This window comes from Blennius ocellaris (assembly GCF_963422515.1).
Source record: "Blennius ocellaris genome assembly, chromosome: 24".
NCBI classification, from domain to species: Eukaryota; Metazoa; Chordata; class Actinopteri; order Blenniiformes; family Blenniidae; genus Blennius; species Blennius ocellaris.
The window spans coordinates 1111505-1123636 of NC_137673.1; the positions used below are offsets into that span (position 1 = coordinate 1111505).

Here is a 12132-nt window from a genome sequence, read left to right on the forward strand (position 1 = left end):
TTTGTTTTCCTGCTCCGTGTCAAAGGTCAGAAATCCCAGCCAGTGCAGGATCATTATTTCACCACTATCACATCACCGTTTAATCCCCTGCAAGGATTCCTTCCTCCTCAGACTCCTCGCCACATGGACCTCCGCGTCGACGCAAAACTCCCAGGTTGTTGGCCTTGATATGGCTCGTTCAAATTTCAAAGAAAACATCATTGTGTGCAAAAACACCCAGAATGCAATGGTTTTTTGCACCAAAAACATTTAGTCAAAATTGTCTTATTGGCAAGTTTGGAGTCATTTCAATCGTTTGCCTTTGAAAACATCAACAATTTAATCACATATAGTCACATAAAGGTTAAATTCCTCCCAACTAGACACTTTACATGCGAGCCTCACAGTGGGGGGCCTTTGTGCGTCGGTCTGCATGTTCTCCAGGGTGATTGTGGTTCTTCCCCGGTCCTCACAGGATAGAAATGTAGAAAGCAGGACAAGAGACGGATTCATGTCTGGATAATGAAAACACCACGACGAGGAGACTGAGATTCCACTGTGGAATAGATTAATAAAACTCTGCTGTGTGGAGAAGGTGAACAAGTGAACACAAGACAGAAGTGTGTGTGTGTGTGTGTGTGTGTGTGTGTGTGTGTGTGTGTGTGTGTGTGTGTGTGTTGGGCAGAGCCTGTGGCGCTTCTACAGCATCAAATATGGTTCATGGTGCACACTTTGTTCAACAACTGTCTCATGCAGCAAGGGAGAGCACACACACACACACACACACACACACACACACACACACACACACACACACACACACACACACACACACACTTGTTTGAGAGCTGCACAGGGCCCAAGGGACACACTGTCACACACACTGTCTGAAGTGTCACACAGGCGTATGGAGGGCAGAGGGGAGCTGTCAGACCCGAGGAAGACTTGTCCCTTCAGACACAGCGAGTGTGATCTGCACACACACACACACACACACACACACACACACACACACACACACACCACACACACACACACACACACACACACAGCAAAAGGTTATCAGTCCAGTCAATAACCGGAGCTCAGACGCTGTAAACACACACTGGCTGCTGAAACAGACAAACGCTGATGGTCTCACTGATTCTCAGCCTGTAAAACACAAAGCACGTAGTCACACACACACACACACACACACACACACACACACACACACACACACACACACACACACACACACACACATACACACACACAGTTGTTCATGATGGAAGCAGGTGATTTAATCTGCAGATTGTTGATACTGGACATTTTCCCACCGGGCCCACTTAAGAAATTCTCCACCAGACGCCTCATTGAGTCACTCTCACACACACACACACACACACACACACACACACACACCACACACACACACACACACACACACACCCCTCCACAAATACAGGCAGCGGCCCACCAGCCTCATTCGCTCACAATAGAATCCACGTCTGCATCCAATTTGCAAACCAAACATCCTCTGGTGTAAACAAATGGAGTGGCGAGCAGTTTGTAGGACTTTTCCGTTGTTTAAACTCGTTTACCTGGAAGGGAATGAAGAGGAATCGGCCCCGAGGGCCCTGGCGGAGTCCTGCCTTCACTGCATGTATTCTTCTCCGTGTTTATATTTGTCATGCCCCCCATTGTTTGGTGTGAATATTGTTTTGTGTGTCGGTGGAGTCATGCTGGAAGTGTCTGACTGTGTGAAAAGACATTCTGTGTGTGTACATGGAGACAGAGTGTGTGTGAGTGTGCCAGCCATCATGATTAATGCTGATAATTGTGTGACTCGCTGTGTGTGTGTGTGTGTGTGTGTGTGACGTCTGCACTGCACTTTCTAATTCCCCACTTTTTATTGCCCCCGGGGCCCAAATGAAAACCCATTAAATCTTTCTTTCACTTGCTTTTGACTGCAGTCGCCACCAAACTCAAGGTCAAGTCAACCCCGACCTGCTCTTTGTTGGTGGAAACACACGTTTGATTTCTGATTGTTTGTATGCAAATCCAGTGTTTTGCTTTTCACCAAGAGAAGATTTCTGCTATTTTCTTCAAATTTTATGGCTTGTTTTTCAAAAGTCACCTAACAGGAGCGCATCTACCTGGAATAAATCATTACTATATTGTGCAATAATATTACTATTGTGAATTTTTTATACATTTCCCAATAGATACATAAATAAATGCGATTTTCTCTGTTAGAAGTGACAGATTTTATGTAAAAACTAAAAAATGCCGGCTCATAAGCGCCAGTTCTTCCACTATTTGCCGTCTGCATGTTGAGAAAAGCCCCGGGGTGAAGGACTCGCTGTGTCTCCCCGGTCCGCAGAGCTCAACAGCTACCTGTACCTGGACGCCGGCGCTGAAGACGGAGCGGCAGCAGGCCCGGCTGCTCAGCCCGGCGGTGGCGGCCGACACGGGGCCGCTCTGCCTCACCTTCTCCTACCAGCTGTGGGGCGACGCCCAGGGACACCTCAGGGTGCTGCTGCGGGACGCACACAACCAGGAGACGCTGCTGTGGACGCTGAAGGACGACCAGGGCCCCGTGTGGAAGGAGGGACGCACCATCCTGCCCCGCTCCCCCAAAGACTTCCAGGTGGGCGAGACGGAACACACTGCTTTGCCTTGCTTTGCCTTGCTTTGCTTTGCTTTGCTTTGCTTCTTCTTTTGTGCAACGGGGAAAAAGAAAAGAGGAAACAAAAGAATAAAAAGTAAAAAGAAAGGAAAGACCATTTTTCCTTTTTAGACTTTTTCTATTCTTGTTATCTTTTCCTTTTTTTTGCTTTTTGATGCAAGGTAAGAAATAAAGTAAAGACCCTATTGTTCTTTTTTCTTATTTTTCTCTTTCTTTTTCTTTTTCTTGTCCTTTTTTCTTTTCTTTGAATTTGTATTTTAATTCGCTTTTTGATGCAAGGGAACAAAAGGTAAAGAAAAAATAAAGAAAAGACCCCAAATATCTTCTTTACCCCCCTTTTTTCTTTATTTTTTTTCTTTTTCTTCTTTTTCTTTCTTTTTCTTATCATTTTTCCTTTTTTCTTTTCTTTTAATTTGTTTTTCTTTTTGATGCAAGGGAACAAAAGATAAAGAAAAAATAAAGAAAAGACCCCAACTATCTTCTTTTTTGCCATTTTTTCTTTATTCTCTTTGTTTCATTTAGTTTTTTTCCTCTTTTTCTTATTTTTTCCTCTTTTTCTCTTTTTTTCTTTTCTTTTTTCCTTATTTTCCCCTTTTATTTGTTTTGCTTTTTGACACAAGGGGAAAAAGAAAATAAAGAAAAGACCCTAACGACCATTTTTCTTTTTTCCCTCATTCTCTATTGTTTTTTCCCCTTTTTTTGTTCTCAAGGAAAAAAAAAAACAAGAAAGAAAAAAGTAAAAAAAAAGCCCAGATGTTTTATCCTCAGGCCCGTTTCAGTTGAAACTGGAGGGACGTCCGTCTCCACCGTCTTTTGTCTTTTGTCTTTCTTTTCAACGTTGTCATGAACAAGTCAGACGCTTGCAGACGAACGGAGGATGATTGCGACGCCGAGTGCAACTTTCAGCTCCGTATTAACTTTTTATCTTGGTTCTCCTCCTCCTTCTGCTTGTCCTCATTCTCAATCCGCCTCCACCCCCTTTTGCTTCATCCTGTTTCCCCTCTTCCTCTCTCTCTCTCTCTCTCTCTCTTTCTGAACTTTCTAGGTTGTGATGGAGGGATTCTTTGTGCACGGCACCAGAGGACACATCTGGATCGACAACATCCAGATGAGCTCCAGCTCCCCCCTCAAAGAGTGCACACGTAAGTTACAACCTGCTGAAGAGAAAAAGCAAAACACACGCGACCTTCTTGACCTCGTGTCACCGTCACCTCGTCACCTCGCCCTCCGTCGATCTGCCGGCTCCTCCTCCTCTTTTAGCCGTGAGGTCCTGAAGCCCCCCTTCCCCTTCCTCTTCCTCCTCCGCCTCTTCCTCCTCCGCCTCCCATCCCAGATCCAGAGATGATCTCTCCTCCAAAGATTCCACCGAATGCCGAGATGAAAGGAGGAAGGAGAGGGAGGGACAGCGTTTACTCCTCCACAAAAAAAAGAAAGAAAGAAAGGAAGAGAAGAATAGGGAAAGTAGGCCATAAACGCCCCGTGGGCCCCGGCGATGCTAATCTATGTTTCATTAGATTTCTGCTCGTCTCTTCCTCCCTCCATCGCTCCTGCTCTCGCTTCGCCGTGGGTTTTTTTCGTAAATAGACGTTTTTGTTTTTTTTTATTTTCCCGGCCGTCAGAGGAAGAAAAAAAAACAAAAAAAAACAAAAAACCAGACTTTCTGTTTCAGCAGCAAGTTGCTCTGGAGCGGCGGCGCTAATCTGGCCTGAGCAGGGGCTGCTGGGACGGTGTGTGTGTGTGTGTGTGTGTGTGTGTGTGTGTGTGTGTGTGTGTGTGTGTGTGTGTGTGTGTGTGTGTGTGTGTGTGTGTGTGTGTGTGTGTGTGTGTGTGTGTGTGTGTGTGTGTGTGTGTGTGTGTGCGTGCGTGCGTGCGTGCGTGCGTGCGTGCGTGCGTGCGTGCGTGCGTGCGTGCGTGCGTGCGTGCGTGCGTGCGTGCGTGCGTGCGTGCGTGCGTGCGTGCCCGCGTGCGTGCGCGTGTGTGTGTGTGTGTGTAGCAGCACAGCAGCCTGGAAGGCAGAGATGACAGCCAGTCTCGTCCTCCCCTCCGTCCTCCCCTCCGTCCCACCCTCCGTCCCACCCTCCGTCTTCCCCTCCGTCCCCCTCCGTCCTCCCTTCCGTCCCACCCTCTGTCTTCCCCTCCGTCCTCCACTCCGTCCCACCCTCCGTCTTCCCCTCCGCCCCCCCTCCGTCCCCCTCCGTCCTCCCCTCCGTCCTCCACTCCGTCTTCCCCTCCGTCCCACCCTCCGTCTTCCCCCTCTGTCCCTCCTCCGCCCCCCCTCCGTCCCCCTCTCTGGCCCCCTCCATCCTCCCCTCCTTCTACCCCTCCGTCCCCCCTCTGTCCTCCCCTCCGTCCCTCTCCATCCTCCCCTCCTTCTACCCCTCCGTCCCCCCTCTGTCCTCCCCTCCATCCCCCTCCTTCTACCCCTCCGTCCTCTCCTCCGTCCTCTCCTCCGTCCTCTCCTCCGTCCCCCCTCCGTCCCCCCCTCCGTCCTCCCCTCCGTCCCCCCTCCGTCCCCCCCTCCGTCCTCCTCCTTCGCCACTCCCAGTGCATGCTGGGACGGCGCTTATCACCCTCCACAGTAGAGTTTTCCACAGTACGTGGTGTTTCCCCCGCCGAGAGACGGCAGCTCCCATGTCGGCTTACCTCATACCCCCCCCACACACACACACACACACACACACACACACACACACACACACACACTCCAGGTCTTTGTGTTTGCATTCCAGGCAATCAAAAGCGGAAGGTTCTGCTCTGTGCAGTCACAGCGAGCCAAAAGAACCCGGCCGCCGCTCCGGTGCGACTGGACTCGCCAGATAAACAACTTGAAATGTGTGAACTTTGCCGAGGCGCCGCCCTCGCCGCCGATCTCAAACCCCCCCGCCTCACACACTGCAGCCCCGTTTGAAATCTCATTCCGGCAGCGGCGGCCGGCAAAATGCCATAATTCACGCCAGCTATCTGAGGAATTAACTCAGATTTCCTCGGGAGGAGTTTGATCGTCTCGCGACATTTGTCTGACATTTGTGTGACTTTTTGCTGCTGGTTAAAGTTATCTAACCGCCTCCTCTCTCTCTCCCTCTGCTTCCCCCGTGTCCTCGCAGAACCCATCGCTGCGTTTTCTCCAGAGAACCCAGGTGAGTTCCACGCCGACGTCCATCTTTCCATCTGGTCTTGCTTCCCGCCCGTCGGTTTTGCACTGGCCTGGGTTGTTTTGCTTGGCGGCACAAAGGCGGCGACGAACCAGAACACCTTCACTGACAACAGAGGCTGCGTCTGCCAGAGCTGTGTGACGGCTGCAAATTAACAGGGTTTTTTTTATTGGTTTTATTTTAGTTGTTGAGCACAAGCAAGCATCACATCTAAAATGTAGATGTGCACAGACCAAGTGAATGTAAATGAGCCCAGTAAGTTATTGCTGCACATCACTTCAGCCCACATTAATCACGGAAATGGCAAAATCTCCGATATGTGGAAAGAAAAAGCTCCATATTGTGGGTTCTGGGCTGCATGACGCAGCCTGGAGGGTTTTAAATAACTGTCTGCCTCATGAAAAATATTTAGAGGCTCCGCGGGGACCGGCGGAGATTGATGTTAGTGTTTTGGCATCTCATAATGTTGTCCAATAAGATAAGAGGCTGGTGGTTTCACTGCGAATGTGATGTGTGTGCATTTCCTCGGCTTTCCCACTCCCGTGCTCTCCTGCACACACACACACACACATGCACACACACGCAGAGTGTCTAACCTTTGACAAACACACACATTAATACCCCAGCGAGGAGCAATCAGATAGAGTGACTGAGCGGCGTGGAGCTCCGGTGTCTCTCGCCCCCCCCCCCTCGCCGACCCGGCTCCGTCTAATGAGCGTGTGCAGTGTGAAGTAGCGGGACCACGCACCATTTCCCCCCGTAATTACGTGACACGGTCCAAAAATCAGGACGTATTCAGCTCGGCTTCGCTCTGGAACGTTGCACACGGCCGCCATCTTTCCAGTTCTCCACGTCCTCGGGGGGGTTTTTGTTGTAGCGGACTTGGATTTAAGAGTAGAAGCTTCTTGGAAGATGGTTAGTCGCTTCTTACCAAGAATCTGAGGGGGAGTGGGGGGGGGGGGGGGGGGGGGGGGGTGAAGCCAGGGGCTGCAGAGCAGAGGATCTGTGGAGATAGTCTCCAAGGAGACGGCGCTTGGCTGGAGGAGGAAGAGGACTGGCCGGGAGGATGATGCACGACAAAAAGGAAAAATAAAAAAAATTTAAAAAAGCCCAGGATAAATTATGTACTCAAAAAGAAAGGTGCCAACCTGAGCCAGCTAAATAACAAATGTGGATCCAGTGTGAGCGCTGGAACATTGGATTCCCATGTGGTGTCCGACTGATTCTTGCATGGCTCCGAGACGCTTCGGTTCGGGAAGAGAAGCTCCTTGATTCAGTGTGTGTGAGTGCTTTTTTAACTAATTATTTTGGCGTTTGTTTCACACCAAGTAATTTCATTGGAGCTTTGAGAGAGAGAAAAAAATTTAATTAATTGCATTTTATTTTATTGGAGCCTCGATTGGACTAATTTCAAACCAAATCTCTTGGTGATCTTGGTGTGAAAACTTGTCCTCCAACTGCAACCCAAATGGATGCTTCTTTTTTATTTTTTCATTTTCTGGCCTTGGAGATGAATTTGAAATTTGTTTTTTTGCAACTGGCATGCTTGTGCATGCTCGTACGAGGTGCACGCCTGCTGCTCAGAAACTGGAATTACAGAGTCAAATGTAGAAGATAAACAAGTGCCACTCCTCTCTGTTCCCGCCGGCCAATCATTCTGTGTCTCTCCACCAGGGGGAGGCGTTCCTGTGCCTCCCTTGCCCATCCACTGGTATTACATTATGGCCGCCGGGGGCGCCCTCCTTCTCCTGGCGGCGGCCATCTTGGTCAGGGCCCTCTGTTGCTGCCGGCAACACCTGGCCACCAAGAAGAGCCAGCTGTCGGTGGCCTACCACAGCTCCTCGCAGTGCTTCCAGTACTCGAACTGGTCGTCCAGTATGGCCGCCCCAGGGGTGGAGCCAGTCCTGACGGTGCGGCTGGACAGCCGGGACCGACACCGGACCCTCTGCTAGAGAGACGCCGGCTTGTGTTTGGCGGAGGAGGAGGACACAGTGTGAGTCTGGACCTGCTGGACGACCCCCCCCCTGCCTCCCTCCCTCCCTCCTGGAGTTCACGCCGGCCCCTCCCTCTGGTTCTGCTGGACGTGGCCTCGGTCGGTGCCCCCCCCCCCCCCCCCCCAACCCCGTTCCGTTAAGGAGTTTGCTGTTGACATTTTCACGCCACGCTGCTCCCGACAAGGACTGAAGTCTGAGTAAGTTATTTATCTGAGCAGCTTGACTCGGACCATTGAGTGCCGTCTGGCTCCTCGTCCTCCTGGAACGACCCCAGCATGGACAAGCACACAGACCTGTGTGGGCTGGAGGAGGAGGGAGGGGGGGGGGGGGTCGAGCTGCCAAACCACAAGGATAAAACAAGACCCCAGAGACACCAGCAGCGCCGAGAGAGGAGAAAACTGTTAGGCTGGGAGGATTCCGTGTGCTCGCTCTGGAAATGATCTGGCAAGCGCCAGAACACAAAGCTCCTGGTCTCTCTGCAAGAACAACACGGGTTCGCCGAGATGTGAGTCGTGCCAATAGGGAGGGTGTTGCAACTGGAGAGGAGAAAAAAAAATGTTCCCATTGTCCTTATTCAACAAAGCATGTGCACATTTAAAAACAAAGGAATGCAAATCCATCATACTTTAAGTCCTGCATCACAAAATGGAGATAACCAGCCCGTTTGATTGAACGTCTCGTCTTCTCCTGATAAAGGCGTCAGTCAGTGATGGATGCAGCCGTCGTCAGTGTTTAGTGTTTCATCTTGATTCTCTGTTGTAATAAAGCTCGTGGCTCCGCCCCCCCCATCTCCGCTCCATACCACCCACTCCCGTTGTTCTTCGTATGAAAGTCGCGGCCAGGCCTCGGCCTGTTTTCACCCTCAATATGCGCCTGTTGCTTTTGGGCTTGTAAATAGACACATCTGTCCGCCATCACTCCTCCTCCTGAGATTTATGCTGCGAAGTCCCTCGGTGCAACAGCTGGAAGCCATAAGCCAAGTGTGGTGCTGTATATGCGCCGCCTTGACAAGGCTCCAGGGTGTTCTGGAAACCAGAGCAGGGCTACCAGCGATTGATGGGTTTTCCTCCCAGTGCCATCAGATGCCGCCAGTGGCCGTTAACGTGAGATAAGTCACAGCAAACATTCAACACATCTGGGCTCTGGAATGATATTTCACCACAAATTAAAAGGTTCTCAAATACGTGACGGAGATGGACCAATTGGCAGCGAGTCCCCGTCATCGGTCAGAGCAGAAGTGGGTGGAATTTGACGCCGGCTCACTTCAGCGACTGAACGAAATTGGGGTCGTCAGTCTTTGGCTCAACGGGGCCTTGAGCCCCCCCCCCCCCCCCCCCCCGGTCCGTCACAGCTGCAGGGATCCATCAGCCACGAGCACACAGCTCAGCAGAAAGCCTCCATTTGTTGTCATAATTTAGTAGCTGCACTTTTCTCTCAAGAGTGTGTGAGTCTGGGGGTGGAGGGTGGAGGGTAGGGGGGTGGAGGGTAGGGGGTGGAGGGTAGGGGGGGGTTCTTTGGCACAAGCTCACGATGTGCTTTTAAATCAACTTTGGAAGGAGGGATTGGACACCCTGCTTGATCCATCTCGACACCATTAACGCTCCAAGCCTCTAATAGTTGTAATTAGTTAATGGACAGATAACATTTATTAAGGCGGCGGTGAGCACTTCTCCCCGCGATCCGCCGCAAACCCCGGCGCCCAAACGGCCTGCCAACTCCGGTTGCCCTGGCAACGGTATTAATAATGCCATTGGCCGTCGAAGACCTCCAGATCGAGACGTGCGCCTTGCCAAGCAGCTACTCCCACTCCTGAACGCCTGCCAAGAGCCGCCATCGCAAACACACTCTCTCACACACACACACACACACACACACACACACACACACACACACACACACACACACACGCAAAGTAAAACAGAAAACTCATCTAAAGTGTAAGTACACTTGAGCCATTGGGCTCGGCTAAAGTGCTGCAGCCATTGCGAGTTCCACCACACTTGTAGTCTTCCCGTTCAGACCCTCACATACATTTCAATCTTCAGCTCCACGGCGAGCGGCGGCGGCGACGGGGGCGCAACTTTCTCCGGCGCCGCCGCCGCCACAACCGCGACTTAAACGCTGATATTTGTTCCCATGAGTTCATTATTGTTTCCTCTGTGAATCCGCTAATCCACCACTCTTAAACTTGACGGTGTAATCGTGTTGATGACTGTGGTAACGGTGGGTGACGTTGATTGTTCGATGAAAACGTGTTTGCATTTTTATTTACACAGAATGAGCAGTCTTATACCATCCTACGTGATGACTGTGTGTTTGACAGGAATGTATCTTAATGACCTTTCTCTATTAATAAAGTCATATTTTTCTACTATTAACTGTGTGTTTCAGTGTGATGTCACGTCTCCAAGTGATCCCAATCAGCAGCAGTGAATTAAAAAGCTATTCTGAATATCCGGAGGGTTGTTTATCGCTGCAGGCTTTCTAAATGTTTGTGTACTGATGATTGTTGGCAGTGTCAAATATACTGAAATTGGAAATTTGTTTGTAATATCAGAAATAATCCAAAGTATTCAACTCAATATGGCAACAGTATAGTCTTGCAGTACCTGTTTGTTCCACAAGGTGGGTTATTGGGTCAATCCAGTGTGGAGCATGACGTCAGTCTAGCAAGAGAAGAAGAAGCCGAGATTTACAGGGAATAAAGTTTATATCATCCACTTCGTCTGTACGTACTGAAGCTTTAAAGCCAGTGTTTTCTGTGCTTCTGTCAACAGTCAGGAGACCCACCGACTTTGGAGACGGTCGACTTTTCAGCGACAGAGACGCACTGGGTGGAGGTAAACCTCGCTATGCTGCTAAACAAAATCCCCCCAATCATTGCCTTTTTTAAAAAAATAACGAGGATTTTGTGTTTGACGACTGTTTTGCTCAATCGGGTCCCGTCGGTTCTGCCGTCGGTAGAGGTCTCCGGTTCACTTCCCGCCTCCGTCCCGCAGGTCTGCAGTTCCCCGAGTGGAGCACGGCGTCGCCGTCCTCGGACCCCCCGGTGACGCGGGTCTCGGAGAAGGACAACTCGTGGCTGTACACGCTGGACCCCATCCTGGTCACCATCATCGTGATGAGCTCGCTGGGCGTGCTGCTGGGGGCGGTGTGCGCCGGCCTGCTCCTCTACTGCACCTGCTCCTACAGCGGCCTGTCGTCTCGCTCCTCCACCACCCTGGAGAACTACAACTTCGAGCTGTACGACGGCCTCAAGCACAAGGTCAAGCTCAACCAGCAGCGCTGCTGCACCGAGGCGTGAGGCCCGGCGCCCCCGATGGAAACCCCAAGCGAGAGATTGAGCCATTTTTTTCGTGAAAAAAAAAAAAAAAAAAACTCTCACTATTTTCGTCATTTCCTCCAGTTCACTTTAGCGTCAGTATACTTCCTTGGTGGCGCGGATCCCACGACACAAGGACGGTGAGAAAGCCACAGTCCAGCTGTTTCTGTTGGAAACATGTGGCGCGGGCCAGCGTTGGGAGTTGTTGTGGTCGAAGGGCCAGCGGGCGAGACGCCGGGGTCTCGCCAAGACGGACTGTTCTTACGGGGACGCTGGACCTCAGAGAAAACAAATATCTACACATATCAATTCCAGGTCCCTGGTCCACCACAACACAACTGTTTATAAATGCATCATCGAGCTCTAGTTGTGAAACTGGATACTGTAAACGACCCAGAGCGCCAGGACACATTGTGTTGGAACGGCGGTAGGATAGGAACGTGCTTAGAAAGACTCTTTTTTTTTCTTTGTTTAGTTGTTGTTTTGTTTTTTTTTTATCACATGTGAACACAGTGGCCTCCTCTGTGTGGCCCGCCGGCTCCTTTGTTCCAGCGTAGACTCTGCTGCCTATCAGCCTCAGTTATCCTCTTAGTTCCTGACAGTCTGTGGTATTTTAGTCACTGACGTCCCCTGAGTTTTGTCTTTCTGCTCAATCACTCTCTTTCTGTTCAGTGTTTCCGTTCTGGCCTGTGGCGGAAGATAAGTTTGAAAAAAAATAAGGCGAAGAAAGTCTCTGTGTTTCGAGTCTGGGGGGGTGGGAATGGGTATTTTAGCACATTGTTTTAATGGCAGAGAGAAGTTATTGTTAGATTTAGTTGTTGCTGGTTCCTGTCCAGCAGAAGGTCATGTTTACATTGTGGTTAATGGAGAAAGGTCAAGGATTGCTGGTCGGTGCAACCTATGGATTGCTGGTGAGGGCAGAGACTGAACCACTGGAGGAAGAGAAACAAAGAGAGACTGACTGACGGAGCACTAAACCCCCCCCGCCGCCCTGCGGGGGGCGCTGTGCTCCAG

General features: G+C 50.5%; 1 protein-coding gene across 1 annotated transcript in view; it reads left to right on the forward strand.

Annotated features, from left to right (window-relative positions):
* nrp2a (neuropilin 2a) overlaps positions 1 to 11848 on the forward strand; it is a gene marked incomplete at its 5' end in the record, with an annotated part of 21319 nt that extends 9471 nt beyond the window's left edge. Inside the window, 5 exons of the mRNA XM_080520097.1 lie at positions 2345 to 2611; positions 3696 to 3792; positions 5755 to 5787; positions 10574 to 10636; positions 10796 to 11848. Of these exons, the coding sequence (XP_080376223.1) occupies positions 2345 to 2611; positions 3696 to 3792; positions 5755 to 5787; positions 10574 to 10636; positions 10796 to 11100 (765 nt within the window). The 3' untranslated portion in view covers positions 11101 to 11848. The remainder of the gene's footprint in view (positions 1 to 2344; positions 2612 to 3695; positions 3793 to 5754; positions 5788 to 10573; positions 10637 to 10795) is intronic.
* Between the last annotated feature and the right edge of the window lie 284 nt (positions 11849 to 12132).